At 41.8% G+C, this 26,854-nt stretch overlaps 1 protein-coding gene across 12 annotated transcripts in view; it reads left to right on the plus strand.

Moving 5' to 3' along the window:
* Positions 1–4,154: 4,154 nt before the first annotated feature.
* The window catches only part of LCORL (ligand dependent nuclear receptor corepressor like), a 228,293-nt gene continuing 205,593 nt past the window's right edge, over positions 4,155–26,854 (plus strand). For 2 of the 12 annotated variants that reach the window (XM_062213070.1, XM_062213069.1), the window contains exon 1: positions 4,155–4,436. In XM_062213070.1, the coding sequence (XP_062069054.1) occupies positions 4,286–4,436 (151 nt within the window). In that variant the 5' untranslated portion in view covers positions 4,155–4,285. The remainder of the gene's footprint in view (positions 4,437–26,854) is intronic. The other 10 variants (XM_062213075.1, XM_062213080.1, XM_062213071.1 and 7 more) reach the window with 9 other exon arrangements.

The following is a 26,854-nucleotide window of genomic DNA, read 5'->3' on the forward strand; positions in this document are numbered from 1 at the left end:
ATCCACTGTGACCATGAACTGTGGCTAATCTGAATTGAAATAGGCTGTAAGTGTAACATACACAAGAAATTTCAAGATTTAATAGAGAAAAAAACTCAACAGTAACTTTATGTTGATTATATTTTGAAATGAGGATGCTTTGGATATACTAGATTAAATAAAATAAGTTCTTAAAATTAATTTGTCTTTTTAAAAGAGCTCATTAAACATTTTTAAATTCCACATGATGTTTACATTTATGTCTCAAGTTACATTTCTATTGAAAAACTGAACAGTGCTGGTATACAACTTATATACCAAGAAATCAGGATGTTCAAATATAAGATATAAGGAAATATGAGGTCATATTAACATGTAATCTCAATGCTATTTTCTGTTTTGAGAGGCCTACTTTAGGAAAACCAGTCTCTAGTAGGGATTTGGACAAAGTAGGTGATTTTTTCAATAAAGTCTGTTTTGTTTTTTTTTTCTTTGAGTATCTGTATTCCCTTTTTTTGTGGTAACTATGGCCTCGTGTTCCTGGGAAGAACTGTCTCTTAGTAAGTGGGCAAATTTTGATGTCTACTGGGATTTATTGAAGCAGAAAGCCAGCTTTTCATTGGGGGAGACAGTACAATGTCAGTATATTTTGCTCAGAGACTTTTGAGTTTCTCTTGAGAAGAATCTCCAATTTCCTGTTAAAAGGTATAAATCTGGTGACAGGTATCTCAGGAACAAGGTAGAGAAAAATTATCAAACTTTTACTTAATAATCTATGTTCAGAACATAATGTTAGCTCCATCTGCTACTATGCTTATAATCTCAAATCTGTGATCTTTCAGTCCAATTTTTTTCTGAAACCCAAATCCCATTGTCAACAACATGAAAAACAATTGTCATATTCATGAATTGCTCATATTTCTGTTTCGCTAGGCATTTTAGTAAGTAAAATGATATGTTTGGTTCACATGAAATATTATTACTTCATTAGTAACAAGGATGTCAACATGCAGAAAAGACCAAATGATGTTAACTTCTTGGTTTAAAATATATTATCTTGGGGCTGGTGGTGTGGTGTAGCAGGTAAAGACACTGCCTGCAGTGCCGGCATCTCATATGGGCACCAGTTTGAGTTCTGGCTGCTCCACTTCAAATCCAGCTCCCTGCTATGGCTGGGAAAGCAGTAGAAGATGGCCCAAGTCCTTTGAGCCCTGCACTTACGTGGAAGACCTGGAAGAAGCTCCTGTCTTGTGGTTTCAGATAGGCACAGCTCTGGCTGTTGCAGCCGTCTGAGGAGTGAACCAGTGGATCGAAGACCTCACTCTTTCTCTCTTCCTCTGCCTCTCTGTAACTCTGCCTTCAGGCCAGGGCGTTAATCTACTGTGGCACGACGCCAGCCCAGAGTATGTGACTTATTAGAAATTTTGGGCTATGTTCTGGTCCTAAATAATTGGTTAGTCAAATTTTTCTCTGGTTTTTCGATCGCTGATAAGTGAAATGCATTACAGTCCAGAACTGCAAGAAATATAATAAAATATGATTTTTAAAAAGCAGAAAATAGGGGCCTGTGCTGTGGTGTAGCAGGTAAAGCCACCACATGCAATGCCAGCCTCCCATATGAGTGCCGGTTCAAGTCTCAGCTGTTCCACTGCTAATCCAGCTCTCTGCTATGGCTTGGGAAAGCAACAGAAGATGGCCCAAGCCCTTGGGCCCCTGCACTCATGTGGAAGACCTGGAAGAAGCTCCTGGTTCTTGGCTTTGGATCGGTGCAGTTCAGGCCATTGCAGCCATCTGGAAGTGAACCAATGGATAGAAGACCTCTCTCTCTCTCTCTCTCTCTCTCTCTCTCTCTCTTTCTGCCTCTCTGTAACTCTCTTTCAAATAAATAATCTTTAAAAAGCAGATAAGTTAACTAAAATGGTTTCTACACCATATAAAAGTGTTTAGACTTTATTAAATAATAAAATGTATATATTTGTTACATGTTGATAATTTATAATTGAATAGATATTTTATGAACTAACATATTGGATTACTTATCTTTCTTACAAAATAAGAGTTTTTATTTGTGTTAGTATCTCAAAAAACATGACTTTAGTCATATTTCTCTATAACAATGAAGCTTTATCCAGTGTTAATACAGAGACTACCAGGTGTCATTCAGGGATCCTAGACTTTGAGGTTAAATCCTTACTGACACGAACCTTTGGATTATCTCACTTAATGTATCTTGTAATGAAAGGAGAATAAACTGTTAATTGGTGACTAGTAGGATGGATTGCAGTAATCCTTGGTGCTATTCACCAATAAATACTAGTCATCTTCCTTCTGGGAAGTAGTGGATTACACTTCCTCTATCCCCTTCAAAAGTCATGCCGTATAATTTGCTTTGATCAGTGACACATGAGCAGAATTGACTTGCATCTCTTAGGAAGAAAGAGTTTGGCATTCTTCTTCTTCCTTCTACCACACAAGGTGGGGAGACCCAGAGATTCAAGTCCCCCTAAGCCATTCAGTTGCTCCTGAGAATCACAGAGAATAAACTGCTATCCTTTCAGATGAACCTACAGATAAGTAGGAAGTACATTTCTGTCCTTGCTGTTGTTTTAAGCTATTAAGAGCTTCAGGTTTTTTGATACCGCATTATAATCAGTCCCACCCTAACTAATAAAAGTGGTCAGGAAAGCTACAAAGGTGGATCATCTTGGCAATTATAAGTGGAAACTATCTACTGATAATTCTGGAAGCACTTTCATTAGTGATTTCACCTACCTTCCAACTGTGACTAATCTAGAACTGGTGGTTATAAGATTTCAAACTATATTTTTAAAAAATTTTATGAAATTACTTCTTCATTACCGAGGTCATGATAAACAAGGAAACACTGTGTGTGTGTGTGTGTGTGTGTGTGAGAGAGAGAGAGAGAGAGAGAGAGACAGAGGGAGAAAGGAGAGAGAGAGAGATGGAAGATGGATACGAACAAGCCACAAAACAGGAAGTTTGGTACCCGAACTCAGAATTTATGTGTTTCCAAGAAGAATTCATTTCCCACATACTTATGCATAAATTTCCAGTAATGCACAGTACTTCTCAGCAAACTGGTTTGGTCCCTGCACAAAGAAACAAACTTCCACTGAGTCTTTTGAGCAAAAATTGAAAAATGTAATTGGAGTCTACATTTAATCAAGACTCCTGACTGTTTTGGAAGAAGTTACTTTCTCTAGCACAGCGCAGAATTTATCCCACAACATTTGGAAGGCGCTAAACGCCTTGCCATGCGCTGTTCTAGGGTCTGGTGGCCCAGGGGAAGATGTCATGGTGAGGAGGTTCAGAGGATAGCTGCCCTACAGGAGTTCACGTTTTGTGGAGCCTAAGAAGTTTCTTCTGTAGTTTTTCAGTCAGCTTTATTCAATACCCTATAAATGATTTTCAGTGAGAAGCTCCGCATCTTTTCCCCAATTCTTACAAATATTCTCGCTTTCCGCGAGCTCTTTGTCTTGGAAAATGAAGTCACTGGGTCGTAAGGCAGTAATTTCAGATGCAGCTCAGTGACAGGCTAGCCTTTTCCCTGCGAGTTACGAGATGACAGGAACCCGAAAAGTTTTCAGTACTTAAAAACACGCAGCGAAGGTTGTATCGGCAATGGTTTCCACCTGGCCCTACCAGCGCAGAGCCTAAGTGACCACGGCTGGGTCGGACCGCGACGCTGCCTGTGGGAAGCTAAGCGCACAAGGCTTACCGCTCAGAGGAGGCTAAGGCCAGTCTTCCAGCTGAAGGGTGTGAAGACCGGTGAGTGCGCCTCCCTGCTGGACTACAATGACCAGCATGCACCGAGCCCTGACAGCTGGCTCCGCTTCGGGACTCTGGCGCAATGGAGCATGGGAATTGAAGTCCCCTAGAGCCGGAGCCCGGCGCGAAGGCAGAAGGGAGGCGTTACGAGTCCGCTCCATTAGCGAGCCGGTTCCTGGCGGGGCGCTGGGTCTCCAGCTCCCGCTCAGGGTTTTCGCGGGCGGCGGGAGCCGTATGGCTCGCCTGAGTAAACTCCGGGGGGAGGGGGAGAGGGGAGTGGATGGGGAGGCGGGGTCAGCGGAAGCGGCAGGTTGCTTCCTTCTCCTCTCGCTCCCTCCCCGCCTCTCCCTGAGGGAGCGGTGGGAGGGGGAGGGAAGGGCTGAGGGAAGGTAGTGACACGTGTCAATCAACCCCCCTCCGGGGGGCGCGCGCTCCGGGGCTCGCGCTGAGGGCTCGCGCCCCTGCCTCGTGCCTGCGCCGCTCGTATGTAAATGAGGGCGCGTGACGCGGGACGCAGATGGACAAGGGAAGAGAGAGAATGGCCGCTGCCGCCGCCGCTGCTGCCGCCGCCGCCGCTGCTCAGTGCCGGAGCCCTCGGTGCGCGGCGGAGAGGAGAGGATTCCGGCGGGAACTCGACTCTTGGCGCCACCGTCTCATGCACTGTGTAGGTAAGAGAGACACGGATCGGGGCCCCGGGCTCCGCGCGGCGACGGCTGCCGCAGCCCGAGGAGTTTGAGGCTGAGGGGTTTAGTTGAATCTCCCGTTCGGGTCAGTTCAATGGGGGAGCGAGATGGGAGCGGCGGCGGCTCCGGCGCTCGCCTTTTGTCTTGGGGCTCCTCGCCTGGCGCGGTCCGCGCTCCTCCGGCTTCTCCGCTCTTGGGCGCCCCGGGAACTGTTAGTTCGGACCCGCTCGCCGAGCCCCTGAGGCGGCCGCTGGCTCTCGCTCTGCCCGAAAGTCCCCGGCCCCCGTCGCCGGCCGCCGTGCCCCCTGTCAAGAGGGAGGAAGCCGCCCGGCGGGTCGGCGCCCGGGCGGAGAGAGGAGCCGGCGGGCAGGGTGGCGGGAGGAAGGCGGGCTGGTCCGCGCCCCCGCCGAGCGCACACACACCCCCTTGGCGCCCCCGGGGGCCGGGCGGCTCGACGCCGCTGATACCCCGGGGACCCTCGGGGCGCTTGCGGGGCGGGGATCGCGGGTGGTCGGGCGAGGGGCGGCGGGGGCGTTGCCCTTGGGGCGGGGGGCGCCCAACTCTGCCCTCTCGCGCTCGGCGGCGGCGCCGGCTCTGTGTGTACCTCTTTAAGCAGGAGCCGCTCGAGCGCTGACGGTTGGGATTTGAAGTTCTTCCTCCCTCTTTGGAAGTCTGGACGGATGGGGGGGTGTTGCCAAGGGAACGGCACCCTCCACCCCCTCCCCACCCCGCGCGGACGCCGGGACGGCTCTGGTCCTTTTTGTGTCATGTGATGGACTCTTCCCTGCACACTCGGACATACACACACACACACACACACCGCGCTCCTCACCTCTGCGGATCGCGTCTTTCTTTTTGGTGGGGTCTGCTCGCTTCTGCTTCAAACTTATGGTCTTGGGGATCTCGTTCCGTGGGCTGTTTAGGGTGGCGGAAAGTGATGGGGCTCCCCCACCTTGCTGCAGGTCACTTCTTGCACCCCCCTGCCGCCCCCGAGTGAGACGTTTGCGTGGATCTGTTATGCAGCAGGTTGGTCTCGCGGGCATGGATACGGAGGAGCCAGCACGAGTTGCGGGCTGGGGCGTGTCGTGCGTGTTTGTGTTGGACGCGGGGACTGGGCAGAGGTGGAGAGGAAGGTTGTGTTGTGTAAGGAGCGGACGGTGGCGAGTAGCCGCAGCTTGCCGCGCTGGCCAGTAAATCCTGGCGTTTGGAGTTGAGGAGTAAACCTTCGTGGCTTAGGAAAACAACTCGTACCGTGTCTGCATCTGTTCTTGCACCGCCACGCGCTCCTTACCTCCTATCCCGCTCTCAGGTGGGTTTGGTTAGCGCCTTAGAATCTTCCTGGTTTTCTCGAGTGGAAAGGAGGTGGTAGTAGGTTAAACGAGTACAACTGCAATTTGGAAATGTGCACTGCACATCACGATGAATACAGGAAAGCGTGCAAGAAAGAAGATTGCTCTGATTGAAGCATTTAAGTGAGGGTTAAGCAATTTACTGTTTTGTTTCAGGCTTGTAAAATATAATTGGTCTTATCTAAAGAAAGATTATGGGAAGTAGCTCTAGGCAACTATTACGTGTTTTGTTTTGTTTTTAATTCTCACTGTTTTTTACATATATTTCTTAAAAAGCTGAATTTGCCATTTGTTCTTCTTGGTTACATGGACCTGTTTTTTATACTGGTTTATGTAAAGATCTCTTTTACCAAAAACTGATTTTAAAAATTGATTAGTTCATTCAGGTAGACTCAGGTAGGATGACGGCATTGCAACAGTGTTTCTATGTATTACTGTTAAGTTTTGTGAAGCCATACTGTGATTTGAGGACGTCCTAGGTCAATTTTTATGTTTTAGAATATGTGGGGTTTTTATTTGTCATCTAGCTTATTTAGATATTAAGTATGGTTTTGCATCACAAAGATGAGTACCTTTGAAAAATAGTTAAATTGTAGTTAAGTGAAAGACAGAATTAATGAGTTTGATAGAAAATAGAATTAGAATCTTTCTGTTTGTACTATTTAGATACTGAAGTAGTATTGGAGAACGCCGAAAATTCACTTAATACTGGGTGTGTAATACCTAATCTCTGTATACACTTAAAATGTTTTAAAAATTATGATTTGAGCAGCAGCAAAGAGACAGAGAACTCCCATCCTTTGGTTCACATCTTCCCACCCCAGCCCTCTCCTCTTGTCTGCAGTGGCCCAAGTGGGAACTCAATCCAGGTCTCCCACGTGGGTAACAAACTCAATTACTTGACCCATCACCACTGTTTCCTAAGGTCTGCATTAGTAAGAAGGGGAAGCAAGTAGCCCAGGCTGGGGATGATACTCAGGCACTCTGATGTGGGATTTGGGTGTCCTGCTTTATATTATATTTTCAATGTATATAATTATACTGTATATGAAAGTAAATTTTTTCTTCAGTTCTAAGAACTGAAGTTTTAGTGTTTGAGAATTATTTCCCACGGTCTCAGCCCTAGTCAGGAAATTAAGACCCACCTCATAACTTTGTTTTTGTCATTGTTATTTTTAAATAAGCAAAAATGCTTTTTTAAGTAGGGTAAATATTTGCTGCTTTGATCAGGTGTTTGGTTCCCCCCAGTAGCCTGTCACATTTATAGTGTAAATTGTGATTAAATGTAGTTCGTATAATAATTGTATGTTACCTTTTGCAGTTAATATAATAACATCTATAACTTTAAGTACATTTACAAAAATCCACTTTTCTCTTTGCATTTATGTACATGTGTGAATATATATTTCACACATTTATGTATGAATATATTTTGTGTTGAATATTCACTGCTTTTATTGCTTGAAATAATTTTATAAAATATCCTTCTTGCCTTTGAAGAAGAGAATGATCTTATTTTTAGATGTAGGTAGTGTCTCAGGTTTGTACAACAAATTAGTATTGAGCCTGTAGTAAACTTAGGAGTCTTAGTTCTTAGCCTAATGCTTTAAAGTAATCCAACACATTTTTTTAGCTTATATATAATAATTTTATAGAGAAGACAGTTATTTTAGTTGTCATGACTTCTTATTGTTATTTTAAAAGCTAAAATGTTTAACTGTTGATGTGAAAAGAGATGTCTATTTTCTCATAATTTGTAGCTCATCTCTTTACCTTAGATTTTTGACTATTCTCTTGAGTCCTTCCAGGCTTTTTCTTTTAATTGGAGAGTTGGCCTTCAAGCTCCTTGCCCCAATTAATAGCTCTAAGACAAGTGTTGCTTTTCTTAATTTGACTGTTTTTCTGTAATCATCCATTACTATTCTATAATTTTGATGTGCTCATTTAACAAATGTTTGAGTACTTATTGAACATAATAAATAGTATACTAAGTATAATGTTGGGTGATAATAGACTTAGTCCTGGATCTTACGGAATACTCATGTATAATATAATTAGTATCTGACAAGTCTCATAAAATTAAAGACAGGGTAAACTCTAGATTGAAGAGATGCATTAGTATCTTTTTAAACGTTACCATGACTATTATAGTGTATTAAGATACTTGATATGGGAAATAGGCCATTTTAAATTTTTTTATTTTGATATAATTTCAGTCTTGCAAGAAAAGGTAAAAGAATAGTACCAAGGAATTCCTTTGCCTTTTTACCCACATTTGCCAGTTTTTCATTTTGTTATATTTGCTTTATCATTCTTGCCCCATATCCATGTCTCTGTAGGAGCTGCACAATTGGATGCTTTAGAGCTGTCATATTTCTTTACTCCTAAAAGATTCAGTATATATTTTGTAAAATCAAGGGCATTTTCTTACTTAACCATAGTACAGTTATTAAAACTATGAGATTTGGTATTAATATACTGCTCTTGTGTAATTTGTAATCCATATTCAAAATTTTTTATTTTCTCTATGACCTTTTTTCAGTACTGTTCAGCATCTACCATATGATCACTCATTATTACCTGTAATCATCATGGCTTTTTATTCTCTTTTTAGTTAGGAATACTTCCTAAGCCTGTTTTTGTATTTCTTGACCTTGACATTTTTGAAAAGTACAGGGCAGTTATTTTGTAGAACTTTCCTCAATTTGAATTTGTCTGTCTTCTCGTGATTAGATTGGTTATGTGTTAGCCATGAGTACCTCTGAAGATATGTTCATTCTTTGTCAGTACATTGTATCTTGAGGCTCATGATGTTGGTTTGTTCCAGTATTGGTGAGGTTAGTTCTAAGAATTTGGTTAAGATGGTTTTCTTTGTATTTTTCCCTGAAAGTTATTATTTGCTCCTTTGTAATTAGTATGCAGAATGTTTGTGTATATTGAAATCTGGATGCCACAGAGAAAATAGCATCTGTTTATAGCCAGCATTCATGACTGATAGATAAAAGTTAAAACATCAAGGTTCATAAGTACAAAATTTAGGAGACCCACTTAATTCGAGTCTATGAGATTAATGGAGCAATCCTTTCAGTTTTTTTTTTTTTAAGTGGTTTTTATTCACAAAGGAATGTACATAAGAGAAGGTGAATGGACCCAAACCAACCTACTGCTACCACTAGAAAACTAAATAACAAAATATGACAAGTCTTCAAATAATCTTGGAAAAGTGCGTATTATGAAAAAATATCAATTTCAAAATTTTTGCACCAAAACAAACTTGTCTTTTGATTTCATTTTTCAATGAGCATTTTGAAGTCCTCTCATAATACCATCTTTGTATTTGAAAAATAGCATTTTGTTCTTAATTTAGATTAAATAAAAATTTTTAAGATTTATTAGAAAGTCAATTACACAGAGAGGGAGAGACAAAATGAGTAAATAAAAGGTTTGAGGATTCTTTTCTTTTCTTTTTTTTTTTTTTTTTACGGAATGGACAGTCAGAGAGAAAGGTCTTCCTTTTGCCTTTGGTTCACCCTCCAGTGGCCGCAGCGGCCGGTGCACCACCCTGATCTGAAGGCAGGAGCCAGGTGCTTCTCCCTGGTCTCCCATGGGGTGCAGGACCCAAGGACTTGGGCCATCCTCCACTGCACTCCCTGGCCACAGCAGAGAGCTGGCCTGGAAGAGGGGCAACCGGGACAGAATCCGGCGCCCCAACCGGGACTAGAACCCGGTGTGCCGGCACTGCAAGGTGGAGGATTAGCCTATTGAGCGGCGGTACCGGCTGAGGATTCTTAACTTTTCTAGACAAAACTTACAGCAGGGGCTGGCACTATGGCATAGCGGGTAAAGCCGCCGCCTGCAGTGCCAGCATCCCATTTGGCTGCTGGTTTGAGTCCTGGCTGCTCCACTTCCAATCCAGCTCTCTGCTATGGCCTGGGAAAGCAGTAGAAGATGGCCCAAGTCCTTAGGCCCCTGCACCCACGTGGGAGACCTGGAAGAAGCTCCTGACTCCTGGCTTTGGATCGGCACAGCTCCGGCCATTGTGGCCAACTGGGGAGTGAACCAGCAGATAGAAGACCTCTCTATCTCTCCTTCTCTCTCTCTGTAACTCTGATTTTCAAATAAATAAATAAATCTTAAAAAAAAAAAAAAACTTACAGTGAAGATGCTTTTCTTTATCTTAGCTCATTCCCTTTCATATAGTTTTTTCATAATTGGCAACAACTCTATTCAGCTTAGTTACATTTTTATTATTTTTATTTTTTTCTCTTTAAACTGTTGTCAGGTTATTTCACTTTCTTCACAGTATCTGATGGATTCAGTGTTTGTGATGTGGTAAATTGAGCAGATGAACATAAGATTTGGGTTTGTATCTAGATTACTGGTTTTACTATCATACAGCCTCACTTATAACCTACAGGAAATCATTGCTTGAAGTAGCTGCTTTGATTTCATAGTTTACAAATCAAGTAATATCTCCGTTTCGTCTTTTGTTCATCAGATGAAAGCCCCTAACCACATTCAACTAGTTGGCTATGGTTGGCTGTGTTCTTCCAGACTGTTTATTCCCCGTTTGTCTAGTTTCTTTACACAATACAACCTTTTCATTTGCTTTTATTCTCTTTTATACATATTTCTCCATATTCTTGAATCACTTTAGTTGTATCTTCAACCCTGCATCCCCAGTTGTCTTTAAAATTCAGCTCTACCTAGAGTTTTCTAGAACATTTAGAGACCTTTGCCCTTGGATTCAAATTGACCATTCTTTTTTTTTTTTTTTTTCTTTTTTTTTTTTTTAATTTGACAGGTAGAGTCATAGACAGTGAGAGAGAGAGAGACGGACAGACAGAAAGGTCTTCCTTCCGTTGGTTCACTCCCCAAATGGCCGCTACGGCCAGCGCTACGCCGATCTGAAGCCAGGAGCCAGGTGCTTCCTCCTGATCTCCCATACGGGTGCAGGGGCCCAAGCACTTGGGCCATCCTCCACTGCCCTCCCGGGCCACAGCAGAGAGTGGGACTGGAAGAGGAGCAACCAGGACTAGACCCCGGCGCCGCAGGCAGAGGATTAACCAAGTGAGCCACGGTGCCGGCCTCTGACCAGTTCTTTTCTAACAGGTCATGCAAGGAATGTAATTTGGAAGTAGTTATGTTTTGTAGTCCTTATGTTTAAATAAACTGTTGATGATGAGGGACTAAGTCTTCATAAATGGTAGAAAGGGGTAAATGGAAAGAACCCATGTAAGACTCATAGACACAAGATGTTTTACTTTTAAGATTGCTGTGTTGTAATCAGAAATGCTATATTGTATAATAGTGGCTTCTGGAATGAAGACATAAGTTTTAGAGAATTAGCGTGAAGGTGATATTTAAATCTATGGAAAATGATGAGATTACCACAGGGTAGGATAGAAATAGACTTGACCGGCGCTGCGGCTCACTAGGCTAATCCTCCACCTGTGGCGCCAGCAACCCTGGTTCTAGTCCCGGTTGGGGCACCGGTTTCTGTCCTGGTTGCTCCTCTTCCAGTCCAGTTCTCTGCTGTGGCCCGGGAAGGCAGTGGGCCCTGCACCTGCATGGGAGACCAGGAGGAAGCACCTGGCTCCTGGCTTCGGATCGGTGCAGCGCTGGCTGTAGCGGCCAATTGAGGGGGTGAACCAACCGAAGGAAGAACTTTCTCTCTGTCTCTCTCTCTAACTCTGCCTGTCAAAAAAAAAAAAAAAAAGAAATAGAAGACTTAAGAAATTGTAACATTTCCTGGCCAGAGGAAGGCTAACTTCAAAGTGGGCCACTGAACTTTTATACTTAAAAGTAAAGGCAGGAGCCGGCTCTGTGGTGCAGCAGGTTAACACCTTGGCCTGAAGCACCGGCATCCCATATGGACGCTGGTACGAGATCCGGCTGCTGCATTTCTGATACAGCTCTCTGCTATGGCCTGGGAAAGCAGTAGAAGATGGCCCAAGTCCTTGGGCCTCTGTACCCGCATGAGATCCCGGAAGAAGCTCCTGGCTCCGGATCGGTGCAGCTCCGGCCGTTGCAGCCATCTGGGGTGTGAACCAGCGGATGGAGGACCTCTTTCTCTCTCTGCCTGTCCTCTCTATGTAACTCTGACTTTGAAATAAATAAATCTTTAGCCAATGACTTTACTTTTTTTTTTTTTTTAACTGTAAAACTAGGGGATATTGGTATTACCAAATCCTAAGAGGAGTGGATAATTTAAAATAAGGAGGGATTGTTACATATTGATGTTAAATACCTGTGGTGAAATGGTTTTTCTTGAACATGGACGTTGTAGATGACCTTGACTACATAAATTTCAGCAGAGCAGTAGAAATGGCTGCCAAATTGTAATAGGCTATAGAGAATTATTTATATGCAGAGGTTAACATTTGTAGGAGACTGCTCAGTTAAGAACTATGTTTTGAGGAATAACCAGTGAGTAGAACAGAAATTGGAGACATATCTGGGGTCTAGAGATGTTTGTTTCTTAGATAGAAGATAGATTTATAATACTAAGGTAGATGGGAAGTACTTTTTAGAATCAGTGATATTGATAATTATTTTGTATGTTGTATTAAGCTTAGATGAGATAGTGACAAAATATTCAGATATATTAGATAAAGAAATAGACTGGGCTTGGTTTGAATTAGTAAATGTGAATTCTTTATTTTTGTCCTTCAAAAATGTTTTCCTCACCAAGTTCATCACTGAGATAGTACATACGGCATTGGTGCCTGGCACATTTTAAAGAAAAATTTTTTTTTCCAATTAATTTACTGTTGTCAGTCACCAAATATCTTGAGGCCTATTTGACAGTTTGTTGAGGTATAATTCTGTTTCTTTTTTCATACTGGGTTCTGAACTGGAAATAGACATAGGAATCAGGGATGAAAATATTAGCTTTTTTTTAACTGTTGTTGTTTCATCTTTAAAGTAGATAAAAATAGAGAGAATGTATGTTACATGCCAGTGTTTGACAGCTCCCATCTTGTTCACTCTGCAAATGCTTGCAACAGCCAGAGCTGGACCAGACGGGTGTCAGGAGCCAGCAACTTCATCTGGGTCTTCCACTAGAGTGGCATCACCTGACTCCCAGGATGCATCATCAGGAAGCTGGATTAGAAGTAGAGTTACCTGGGATTTAAACCAGGCTGTCTGGTGGTAGGATGTGGGCATCTAAGTAGCAACTTAACCTGCTGTGCCACTGGGTTTTTAATAAGGTTGTGTTGAACTTGGTGATGACTTGAAGCCAAAATTAAGTATCAGACTACCTTACTCCCTGGCTTTCTGAATTGCATTGAACACCCTGTCAAAGGTAGTGCAATCACAGGCTCACTTGGACTTACCTCCAATGGTGGAACTAGAAATGTGCCAGGGGATTTCAACTCAGTCTTATCAAGGAGACATGTACCAATGTCAGCGCACTTGGTAAAGTGATAAGTATAAGTACACAACCGATCAAAAAAGATAGGGTAAGTCAAAGAGATTTTACAAACAAGACCAGTGTCAGCAAATAATGAAGGATAGAATTAGAAGGGAGAGAATGATCCTGCGGGGGAAGCAGGACACACAGCAGACTCAGAATGGCAAATGCCCAAAACAGCCTAAGAATCAACCTTTAGGGCATTCGGATCTGGCTAAAAGGCCCATGAGAGTCTCACAGGCATGGAAAGCCACGACTCGGTGGCAAAAACAATCTAAATGAAAGATCCTGGTGAAAAAGACCTCAGCAGAAGGAACAGGCCATCAAGGAGGGAGGCGCCTTTCTCTGAAGGGAGGAAGGAACCTCCACTGTGATACGGCCTTGACTAAACAAGTTCGGAGTTGGTGAACTCAAGGGGCTTCCATAGCCTATACAGCTCGTGGCAAGAGCCTCGGGTGATTGCTGACGCCATAAATAAGAGTGCCAATTGTTAAATCTACAATGGGAGTCACTGGGTACAGGCTCCCCACGTAGGATCTCTGTCCTTAATGTGTTTTACTATGAAACTTAAAAACACTACTAGTCGAACAATACCCTATACCTTGTGCTGTTGTGTGAGGACAGCCTGTTGAAATACTTGCTTAGTATATACTAAGTTGATCTTCTGTATATGAAGGTAACTGAAAATGAAACTCGATGAAGGGTGGGATGGGAGAGGGAGTGGGAGAGGGGAGGGCCTTGGGAGGGAGGGAGGTTGAGGGGGGAAGCCACAACAATGCAAAAGTTGCACTTTGTAAATTCACATTTATTAAATATATAAAAATTAAAAAAAAAAGAAATGAAAAAAAGGTAGTGCAATCAGCAGTTGCAGGCCTCTTCTACAACACAAGGAAGCTCTAACCCAGGGAGGCACAGTGAGCTAGAGTCTTGTCCATGACTGAAAAATGGCTTTTAAAACATTAATTCATCCAGTAGGTATGATGCATCAATATTCATTTTATTTCCTCGACTGAATAAGTGCTTGTGGGAGTGCTGTTTTATGGGACAGGCAAGAATGGTAGAATGGATCAAAAAACTTACTGTTAATTCAAGAAATAAGATTTTAGACTATGCTTTTTTTTAAAAAAAGCTTTATTTATTTGAAAGTCAGAGTTACACAGAGAGAGGAGAGGCAGAGAGAGAGAGGTCTTCCATCTGATGGTTCACTCTTCAGATGGTCACAATGGCTGGAGCTGTGCCAATCCAAAGCCAGGAGCCAGGAGCTTCTTCCTGGTCTCCCATGTGGGTGTAGGGGCCCACAGACTTGGGCTATCTTCTGCTTTCCCGGGCCATAGCAGAGAGCAGGACAGAAAGTGGAGCAGCTGGGTTTTGAACTGGCGCCCATATGGGATGCCAGTGCTGCATTCTAGGGCGTTAACCCACTGCTCCACAGCACAGGCCCCTAGACTATGCTTTTAAAGAGCTCACAATGATTAGGGATATGAAGAATTTTAAGCTTAGTATAATATAATGGAAAGATAGGCAAGGGAGTAATTACTTTTGACTTGAGCTTTTGGAGTCATCATTTTAGATTCTTCAAGTGAAAACTGAGATTGACAAACTTTCTGTAAAGGGCTGGATGGTAAATACAAGGGGTCTTCTAAAATGTTAAGGAAAATGTGCATTCTGAAGAAACTGCATGTATTTAAAAAATTTTTTTACACCAAAACACCTTTTATTTTTCTAGAAACTTTTTGAGATACTTTTTTTTTTTTAAAAGATTTATTTATTTTACTTGAAAGAGTTACACAGAGAGAGAAGGAGAGGCAGAGAGAGAGAGAGGTCTTCCATCTGCTGATTCACTCCCGAATTGGCCACAATGGCCGGAGCTGCGCCGATCTGAAGCCAAGAGCTTCTTCCGGGTCTCCCATGCGGGTGCAGGGGCCCAAGGACTTGGGCCATCTGGTACTGCTTTCCCAAGTCATAGCAGAGAGCTGGATCAGAAGTTGAGCAGCTGGGACTCAAACCTGGTGCCCATATGGGATGCTGGCACTGCAGGCGGTGGCTTTACCTGCTACGCCACAGCGCCGGCCCGGAAATACTCTCATATTTAGACATTGTGACATTAGAAGAATTGTCAGGTAGACTGTGTAGGCTGACTTATTCATCCAATCTGAGGCATAGCATAATATGAGCTCTCTGTAGTCTGTGTTTTTCCTGAGTAGTTTACTCTCAATGGCCATCTGGTCTCTGTTGCAGCTACTGACCACTGCTATTGTAGTGCAAAAGCAATACATAAATGAATGAGCTGGCTGGGTTATATCCCAATAAACATTTATTCATAAAAATAGGTGATTTTACCTATAGGCCATAATTTGCTGACTACTGAGATGATTCTGCAGGAAAGTAGGATGTAGGGAGCAGGCAGAGGGGTAATATAAGCAAATATATAGAAATCGAAATGATGATATATTCTGGAAATATTCAACACTGTAGTATGAGTATGTAGTATGGAGTGGGAGTAGGAAATAAGACTGGAGAGGTATGAGCATAAAAATGACCTCTACAAGAAGGAAAATATGAGCCTTTGAAGTTTGTTTTTTTAAATGGTATAACCATGACCAGATAAGTTAGCTTATTTTCATTTGGAACATCTGTTGTTTGTCCGGGTTGAAGTTGGTTTTTTGTTTTTTGTTTTTTGTTTTTTTTTCTTCAGTGATTTAAGAAGCAGCCTTCTGAGTCAAAACTGGAAAAATATTAATTGAGACATTGGAATTTCAAAGTACTTTCAAATGGCACCCTTCTCTTCTGCCCAGGCTTTGAAATATAACAAGGAGAGAGATGGAAACCAAAATCTTTTGTTACTCATAGAGGCTAGGTTACAAGAATATAACAAGGAGATAGATGGAAACAAACCAAAATACCCTTGTTACTTATAGAGGCCAGGTTATAGGAATAATCAGATGGGCTGACATAGTCCTACTTAGCCATCCATTCGTAGGTGCACTGGAGAAGCACCATGTAACATGAACTCTCTGCAGGTGTACTCTCCCTCAGTAGTTTCCTCCCAAGGGCAAGAGGCGCAGAGCTGAGCCCTCTCTACTTAGTTATTCATTCCAAAATCAACAGGTAAATCACATCAGTTTCCTGGAAGTGAAGAGAGGCTTAGATTGTGCCTCTTAAGCATCCTTCCTCATTGAAACCAAGAAAGCTGTGATACCTCTAACAATCGGGGCTTTTGAGGAAGGTTTTTTGCAGAGTGTATCTGGTGATAAGTGTGTTGGAAACAATACTACTGTTATTATTCTATGAACAAGTCCATCTCACATATTCTGGATATTGTAAAAAAGTAATTCTGGTATTTGGAACACCTGTGTACTTTTAATTCTCAAAATAAATTTTTTTAAGTTAAGTAGACCTTTTTTTAGGCCTACAAAGGTACTTAAGTAAAATGCATGTTTGATTAGAAAAGACAAGTCTTCCTTCTATATTATAATTTTCAATAGACTTTTTAAATTTAGGGGAATTAGTATGGACAAACATTGTTTTATGGAAAAGATGTATATAGTTGGTCCATATCTGTGGATCCCATATCTGTGGGTTCCACTGATCATGGATTAAAAATATTTGAAAAATATTTGTGTATGTATTGACCATGTACATTCTTTTTTTTTTCTTGTAGTTATTCCAGTGTAACAACTATTTACATACACTTGCATTTATTGGGTTTTTTAAGCAATCTAAATATGATTTAAAGTAATTGAGATGATGTATTGGTTTTGTATTTGATGTATTTGTATTTGATGTATTGATTTTGTATAAGGAACTTGAGCGTCTGCAGATCTTGATATCCTAAGGATAGTACTGAAACCAATCCTCACTGATATGGAGGTACTACTTTAACAAACACATTGTCATTTTTAATTAGCATTGATTGTGGGTGTTTATATAGTTTATTCAGTGGTATTTTTAAAAGGTATCATCAGTTGTTCTGTATCCTCTTCCTCTTTCTGAGTACTAAAACCATCGATGGTACCAAATAAGACAAAGTGTCTTCTCTGGGTGCAGTGTTTGGAAGATAGTCATATTCTGTAGGAGGAGTAGAATATTAGAACCCGACGGAATGTGGAGGGTGTGCATGTGGGTTGATGGAATTGTGAGGGCAAAGAGCATGTCTGCATAGGAAGGCATGCTGGTACAGGGTGTTGGGCATAAGCAGGGAGCATAAGGTCTCTGTGAAGGAGAATGGTCTGGTGTGGGGAGGGTCAGCTTGTCCCAACAAAGGATGTCCAGACCAGATTAGGTGAAGAGGATGAGGAGGGCATCTACTTGGGCTGTCATATGGTCCTGTAGGTTCTCAGAAACCCAGCAGGAAGGTAGGAGGGTATCCATGTAGGATTGCAGCCTGAAGTAAGTATACTGAGACTCAAGTGGCAGGTGAGAAAGAAGTGCATGTGTGGAGGTGTCCTGAGCGCAGAGAGTCAGAACCTGAGGCATGGCGGCGGAGGTGGGTGGGAGGGAGTATCTCAGTGGAAGCATCTGAGTGGAATGTTAGCTTGATTTGGGATGTTAGAGTCTGAACAGGGTAGGGAGGATATTCTTGTGGAATGGTTGCCTGGCATGAGAATAGGGGCCTGAGCAGATTATATACACATGGGATAGGTGTAGGGATGTTGGGACTGGGAGGGATGAGGGAGTGTCCATGTGTAGAATGAGAGCCAACCATAATGGGAAGTGGGTTACATAAAGAGACACTGATCAAATAAATAAATATTAAGTCAGGCTTCTTATTGTCAAAGCAGAGTTATAAATATAAAAACTAAAATGCTGTCCATAGAGTGGATTTGAAATGAGAAATTGGTGTAAACTCATGCTTTTCATTATGTATAGATATAGAGATACAGCAGTGTCTGTGTATCTACCATTATATCATATGCCCTAAACTGGTTACCGAAAAGGAGCCTGAGAACAATGACATCCCAAATAGCAGTGAGCATAATGTATCGTTAATTTTCCCATTTTACTGATTGTTTTCGTAAGAGAATGTCTTTGTAAGAAAATAATAATTTGAGAATTCAAGAGTGGTGAGACTCAATGCAGGCCATTTACTATCAGGTGGTTAGGAAAATAAAAGTTCTTGCTATACTTCAAATGTTTTCTGTATGTTTAAGATTGCCACAAATAAAAATAATTAAAAGCAATGCAATTAGCATGTATATTATGGTCTTGTGAATTAATCACTTTCAACCCTTAAAAACTACACAGCTACAATAAATAGTTTCATAGACTTTTTTTTTTAATCAGTGAGAATTCTTTGAAACATTGATGGCTGATGTTGAATGTGTATTAGTTTTTAATTGCTCTAGTGAAATACCTGAGGCTGGGTAATTTTATTAAAAAGATTGATTTAGCTAATAGTTCTGGAGGCTTAAGGGTGTGGTCTTGGCATCAGTTCTGGTGAGAATTCCATGGTAAACAGCATTATAATGGTGTAAGCACATGCAGAAGGCAGAGAACTTGCATATCACTAGACAGGAAAACAGTGAGGCTGGGAAACAGCCTTTTTTTTTTTTTTTTTTTTTTTAAATTTATTTAATTGGAAGAGTTAGAGGCGAAGGATGGAAAGAGGTCTTCCATCTGCTGGTTCACTCCCCAGATGGCCTCAACAGCTGGAGCTGCACCAGTCTGAAGCCAGGTGCCAGGAGCTTCTTCCAGGTCTCCCATGTGGATGCAGGGTCCGGAGGACTTGGGCCATCTCCTACTGCTCTCCCCGGCCATAGCGGAGAGCAGGATCAGAAGTGGATCAGCTGGGACTTGAACCTGCGCCTATATGAGATGCCAGCACTGCAGGGGCTGGCTTTACCCACTAAGCCACAGTGCCAGCCTCAGCCTTGTTATCTAACAACCTTCTCACAAGAACTAACTCTGGTGTCCCCAGAAGAACTACCTTAATTCCTTCTATGACCTAAGATGATGCATTAGGCCCCACCACTTACTGTCACCACAATGGGATCCACACTTCCAATGCATGAACCTTTGGGAGACAAATCATATCCAAACCGCAGGAGAGTGCTTACACAGGTGTTGGACACTATGTTAGGTCTTTATATATGTTATGTTTTAACTTTCACAGATGAAACAGTAAAATTTTTATCTTTATTTTTATAGCTGAGAAAACTAAACTGAGGCTTAGATCAGGCTTTCCATTTAGTAAACATGGAGACTGAGTTTGCAGCTCTGTAAAAATCTTTATTGGTTGCCTGCTGACCATAAGATAAAGTTTAAATTCATAATGAGGCTTAGTAAATGCAATATAACCTGCTTCCTCTTTACTGCCTTGGCCTTTTTATTTGTGATTCTAGCTGGAACACCACCATCAGACAGCTGCATCAATAGCATAGTAGTAGTACAGTAGTAATGGCAACTAAAATTTCTTGCCTGTCTGTTAATACTTGTATCTGCTAAGTGCTTTATATATATTGTATCTTTTAATCCCCCGAGAAAATTTTGAGTATAGATACTGTCTTTGACATTTTACAGAGTTACACTGAACTCTTTTGGATCCGCAAGCACTGTGCCCTTGTTTTCTGTTTCTGTTTATATATTATAATAGCTGCTGTTCATTGACTTTGATTTTTTTTAACATAACGTAGAAAAAAAAAGTGAGATCATGAACTTACACCTATGTGAACAGTGTGTACCTACTCTTGTAACCAATGCCAGATTAAGAAAGGATTACTATCATATCCCTTCCTAGTCACCAGTCTCTTTCCCCTTCCCAGAAGTGAATAGGATTTCTTTACATAATAGATTAAATTTGCCTGTTTGGGGAAACCTTGTTTAAATGGAATTAAAAAGCATGGGTTCTTTTGTGTTTAGCATCTTTAACACAGTATTATGTTTTTGTGATACATGTGGTTGCCTGTATAGTTTATTCATTATCAGTACTCTATAATATTCCCCAATGTAAATATCACATTTATCTATTTTTTGAAGGGTACTTGGGTTGCTTTCCACTGTATATTATTACAAACAAAATAGTGAACATTCTTGTATGTTATATATTCTTAATTTTGATTTAACTCCTGGAATATTTTAAAATTTCATTTTAGCTCTCTAGATTTCACTGTTTTCTAGAATCTTTTCTTAAACTCTCTAGTGTAGGGTTTATACCTTTCTGTGTGTTCTGTTATCATTCTCCTTCCTCTTTATAGTAACTGTCTACTGCTTACTTCCCACCAAATTCAGAGTATGTATGTACACACTTACACATAAAAATCATATTTCTCTTTTCCTCACTTCCTGGCACCCACTTAGTATTTAAATAACTGTTGAATGAATATTTACTCTTTTAGTACTAAACAAACATAAGCACAAATCTTATTGAAATTAGGTAATAAAGTTGACTATTCTCTGCCTTTATTGTAGCCTGTTTGGTCAGATGTGCAGAGTTATCATAAAAAGTTATATCAAAAAATTTTAATGTACCAGGCATCTGCATTGTCTATGTTGTTCATTCTACCATACATTTTCTTTATTACTTGTGACACTTTTAACAGCTTTATTATTCAAGATTCATTTATTTTATTTGAAGACAGAGTTATAGAGGGAGAAGGAGAGACACAGATTTTGTCCATTGCAGGGTCTTAGTCCACCCGTACAGGATGGACTGGTCCGAGGAAAGGTAAGTGCGCCACTCGCCCGTTCCCCAGCCTCTCGATCCCGGAGACAGTCAGATGCAGCGGGGAGCCAAGACTAGTAGCAAGGACTCATTTACTTTGTGCATAATAGTACCTTTTATAGCACAAAACTGCAGAGTCATTGGGGCAGGGCTAAGGACCAACCAATCACTTAAAAAATCACCTTACAGGGGGATTTCTATAGGACTAGCCCTATGTCTATACACTTGTTACTAGTTTTGTTACCTCCCCTGATGTTGCGCAGCCAATTAGTTTTAGTGGTAAACAACTTTGGATTCCGCCCATCTTACTTCCTCTGGGTGCCATCTTACTTGGCCCCGCGAGGGCACCCGGGGGCAGCTGTGCATGCGGAGCCCCCCAGGCCGGGCCTGGCCTGGCCGCGCCATGGCCGCACTCATGCCCCACAGTCCATCTACTGGTTCACTCTCCAAATGGCCTCAACGGCCAAGGCTGGGCCAGACCAAAGTCTGGGGCCTAGAACTCCATCTAGGTCTCCAACATGGGTGGTAGGGGCTCAAGCACTCAGGCCATGTTCCACTACTTTTCTCGAGTGCATTAGCAGGGAGCTGTAATGGAAGTGGAGCAGCTGGATATGGAACTTGCATTCATATGGAATGCTGACATTGCAGGTAGGTGCTTAAACCCCCTGTGCCATGACACTAGTCTCCAATAGCTTTATTTGTGGCAAACTTAGTGATTATTCTTCAAGTTTAGTCTTGATTTTGGAAATTGACATAAGATGTTTAAAACCAAGACTGCAAAATTCTATGAATTATAAAATGTATCACAAGTGAGTTGAAATTTTGGGGAACAGACTCTCTACTGTCTGATTCATGGCTTTAACAATTATTTTTTATAGAATTAACTGAATTCAAGTAGAGATAAGCCACTGAAATAAGCCAGAGTGTCTTTTGCCTTATAAACCAGTTACTCTTGCAAGTTACTTATCTAATACTTAGTTTATACTTGAATATTTAAAAAAAAATTTTTTTATTTGACAGATAGTTAAACAGTGAGAGAGAGGGACAGAGAAAGGTCTTCCTTCTAATGGCCGCCGCAGCCAGAGCTACACTGATCCGAAGCCAGGAGCCAGGTGCCAGGTGCTTCCTCCTGGTCTCCCATGAGGGTGCAGGAGCCCAAGCACTTGGGCCATCCTCCACTGCCCTCCCGGGCCACAGCAGAGAGCTGGTCTGGAAGAGGAGCAACTGGGACTAGAACCCGGCGCCCATATGGGATGCTGGCACAGCAGGGGGAGGATTAACCAAGTGAGCCATGGCATCGGCCCCTATACTTGAATATTATTTCTTTACTTTGTAAAAATTTTTCCATTTCATTTTAGCCTTGTTTATCCTGAATTCGTCCTTTCTGTACTTAAAAATTTCATCATTGTCTTAACCATTGTGCTCATTATCAACACTTCTTCATTACCTCAATTAGATAATAATACTGTCTTTTCTATCTTCTTTCTCTCACTCACTCTCACTTGCTTTGGGCTCTATTAACTCTTGCTTACTTCAGGCATTGTATATGTTTATGGGTCTTGTCTGCTTTTTCTTCCCCACTAAACTGTAAGTCTAAGGCAGGTGTTTATTATGAACTCAATAAAACTTTTTAAAAATGTGAAGACATTTTTTGTCTCCTGTTTTAGTGTCCTCTAAACACATCATTTGCCACAAATGCTTATTTTAGAACTGTTCTACCTCTTTAATGAAAAAGTGTTGTATTTAAGTATTGATGGTTCCTCCTTTGTTCAGCCAAATCCTCTATAAACTTCACAAGTTAACATTTTATTAGATAAATCACAATGACAGATCCTGAGGGTAATACAAAGACACTATTGCTGTTGTCAAGGATCCAAACACTGTCTCTCCCCAACCCAAAAATAAAAGTCTCAAATTGCAAATTAAATAAGAATGCCAAGCTGCTTAGAGAATGTGGTATTGGTAAATTGAATTCTGACAAACAGGATTGTAGAAGGCTTTGAGATATGGTTTAGACAGTACTTGTATGCCAGGTCTTTGTATTTTACATAAGAACAAAATGTTTGCTTAATATGGTTAAGTAATTGTTCAGCTCATGAAAAAGCTGGAAGATATTGCTTTAGGTTAGTTTGTAAGACAAGACACTTAACAGGTGAATAAAAACTGTGTGCAAAAGCTCAAATGTATACACAATGTAATGAGTTATTTGGTTCTTTTAAGTGGCATGTATTATGATGAAATTATGAGTTTAGAAAATAGGCGGGAGTTAGATCAAAAAGGACATGTGTGCTAGCTTAGAACTTGTACCCTTGTGATTCATCTTATAGAGAGTAGAGATCCATTGAGTTTTAGCAAAAATTATTCTTCAGTTCTAAATGGTAAAGTTGATTAGAATACTGAGTCCAATATCCATTATAAGAACCTTGGTAGTCAGATATTCCAGTAACCTTTGAATTTTCTACTGAGCATGATATTCAACAGAGGGTACTGTTTAAGATAATACTATGGTTTGGACAAGATTTGGGTACTCAGCTTATGCAGATGCTTAAACCCCAGAGTCTTAAGTTAATGGTGCAGAGATGATCGGAACCTAGTCCATTTAAGGTTTCTGAAGGTTGGGAACTGGTTGGATTGGGTTAAGTCTCCAGGGTGGAGCCCCAAGATCAAATCATGATGGTTTAATGAGGAGAGAGCATGCTGATGAGAACATTCATTGTCTCTTTGCTTCCTGCCCTACCATATAATCCTCCTTCAGCATACAGTACTCCATCCACCTGCCTCATCAGATGCCAGATAAATAGGGCTGCCCAATCTTTGTGCACCTCCAAAACTGAGCTGCGATAAGCTTCCTTCCTTTATAAGTATCTTCTCCTAGGTGTTTTAGTTGTAGAAATATAAAGCTAATATTGGTAATGAATTTAATGTTTGGAATTAAAAAACTTTTTTCTATTTATGAATTATATCTGCCCCCCAAAAGTTGTAAACAGTATTATAATTTGTACTCAAATACCTTCCACCCTGAAGAATAAAATTTGATAGACTAAATTGAAATTCCCATCCATCATTTCAGTTTCATTTCCTTGACTCCACTCTGAAGTTATATATTTTTCTCTTATTAATAATAGTCTAGGCCGGCGCCGTGGCTCAACAGGCTAATCCTCCGCCTTGCGGCGCCGGCACACCGGGTTCTAGTCCTGGTCGGGGCACCGATCCTTTCCCTGTTGCCCCTCTTCCAGGCCAGCTCTCTGCTGTGGCCAGGGAGTGCAGTGGAGGATGGCCCAAGTGCTTGGGCTCTGCACCCCATGGGAGACCAAGAGAAGCACCTGGCTCCTGCCATCAGAACAGCGCGGTGCGCCGGCCGCAGCGCGCTACCGCGGCGGCCATTGGAAGGTGAACCAACGGCAAAAGGAAGACCTTTCTCTCTCTCTCTCGCTGTCCACTCTGCCTGTCAAAAAAAAAAAAAATAATAATCTAAGAAGCATTCATAGTCTACTTTGTATGGACATTTCAGTGTGAAGAATGAGATATTTTATTTAGCAGGTGGGTATCTTCTATAAATGATACACATTGAGTGAGTTCTTTCGTTTTAAGTACTTGGCAAATCTACTTGTAGGAAGTTTCCTTTTAAAACATATTATCAACCCTAGATTATGTCTTTTAATTTATAAATCTAGATTTTTTAAACTACTAGATTGATATAACATGAGGCATGTCAGTGCTACAAATAGCATTGCTCTAGTATTACTTTTTTAAAAAAATATTTATTTGAAAGGCAGAGTTAGAGAGATCTTCCAGCTGCTGCTTTGCTCTCCAAATGATAACAGTAGGGGGTGGGCCAGGAGCCTGAAACTCCATCTAGGTATCCAGTGTGGGTGGCAGGTGCCCAAGCACTTGGACCATCATTTGCTGCCTTCTGAAATGCATTAGCAGAGAGCTGGATAGGAGGTAGAGCAGCTACGACTTGAACTGGAGCTCATGTGGGTTGCCAACGTCACAAGCAGCAGCTTAGCCTGCTGTGCCACAGTGCTGCCACCACTAGTGGTACAACTTTTTTTTTTTTTTTTTTTTTTTTTTAGATTTTATTTATTTATTTGAAAGGTAGAGTCAGAGAAGAAGAGAGAAAGGGAGGAAGAGAGATATTTTCTATCTTCTGATTCATTCTCCAAATGGCTGCATCCACCAGAGTTGGGCAGATCTGAAGCCAGGCGCTTCTTTCAGATCTCCCATGTGGGTGCAGAGTCCCAAGCACTTGGGCCATTCTCCAATGCTGTCCCAAGCACATTGGCAGGGACCTGGATTGGAAGCTGAGCAGCAACCATATAAGATGCCAGAGCTGATGGTGGCGGCTTTATCTGCTATGCCACAGGCCCCCAGTATTACAGCTTTATAAGAGTAATTTGCCTCAGGCCGGCTCTGTGGCATAGTGGGTAAAGCTGCTGCCTGCGGTACCAACATCCCATATGAGAGCTGGTTTTAGTTCTGGCTGCTCCTCTTCTGATCAGCTCTCTGCTATGGCCTGGGATAGCAATAGAGGATGGCCCAAGTCCTTGGGTCCCTGCACCGAGTGCAAGACCCAGAAGATGCTCCTGGCTCTGGGCTTTGGATCTACACATCTCCAGCTGTTGTGGCCATCTGGGGAGTGAACCAGCAGATGGAAGACCTCTCTATTCTCTCTCTGCCTCTGTCTCTGTGCAACTCTACCTTTCAAATAAATAAATAATTATTTTAAAAATTTGCAAACTTAATCTAGTAAAAGATAATGCTGGAGGGGGGTGAGGCAATTAAGGTGCTGCTGTCATGAGCATCCCGTATCAGAGTGTCTGGGTTGTAGTCCCAGCTTTGCTTCCAGTTTCACCTTCCTGCTAATGTGCACCCCTGAAGGAATCAGGACATGGCTCAAATACTTGTACCTGCGGCCCTTTTGGGAGATCTGGACTGAGTTCCTGGCTCCTGACTTTGACCTGGCACAGCCTTGATTGTTATGGGCATTGAGGGAGTTAACCAACAGATGTTATCTTTGTCTCTACCACTCCATCTCTTTCAAGTACATAAAATTAATTAATAATGTGAAACAATATGAGCACAGCTGAGTTAGAATATATCTCCTTAATCTATCTGTGTCCTGAGGAGTAAATTGAATTATCTGTCCCAAGTTTCTGATTGCAGCTAGCTTTTGTTTGTTGCTTTATATTTTACCAAGAAATTGCGTGCAAATTAACTTGGAACTTAAAACATTTAGTAAAGCACATATATTTTAATAAAATAATCTTAGGTATATGAAGTGTTGATAATATTCGTGTTATAGAAGAGAAATTATTATTATTATTTTTTTGACAGGCAGAGTGGATAGTGAGAGAGAAAGACAGAAAGAAAGGTCTTCCTTTTTGCCGTTGGTTCACCCTCCAATGGCCACTGTGGCCGGCGCATCTCGCCGATCTGAAGCCAGGAGCCAGGTGCTTCTCCTGGTCTCCCATGCGGGTGCAGAGCCCAAGCACTTGGGTCATCCTCCACTGCCTTCCCGGGCCATAGCAGAGAGCTGGCCTGGAAGAGGGGCAACCGGGATAGAATCCGGTGCCCCAACCGGGACTAGAACCCGGTGTACCGGCACCGCAAGGAGGAGGATTAGCCTGTTAAGCCACGGCGCCGGCCTAGAAGAGAGATTATTGATTGAAAGAAATTATTCGGCAGGATCATATGGATGGTACCATGGCAAATCTGGAACTCAGTTTTCTATATTTTATGAGAGGGCAAAACAGACTCGGATATAAAACTCGGGGATGCTAATGTGAGAGTAAGACCAATTTCTCCAACAGTGACTGAGAAGCACTTAAATATAGTGAAATAATTATTCTAGTGTCAAATCAACCGTTTAAGATTTCAACAGTGTACCTTGTAAGTGTACTTATTTCTTAGTAATTCTCTGACTAGTTTGGTTTCCATTTGTTGCAGTATAAATCAGGGAAATAGGTGATTAATT

The sequence above is a fragment of the Lepus europaeus genome, chromosome 16, assembly GCF_033115175.1.
Source record: "Lepus europaeus isolate LE1 chromosome 16, mLepTim1.pri, whole genome shotgun sequence".
NCBI lineage: Eukaryota > Metazoa > Chordata > Mammalia > Lagomorpha > Leporidae > Lepus > Lepus europaeus.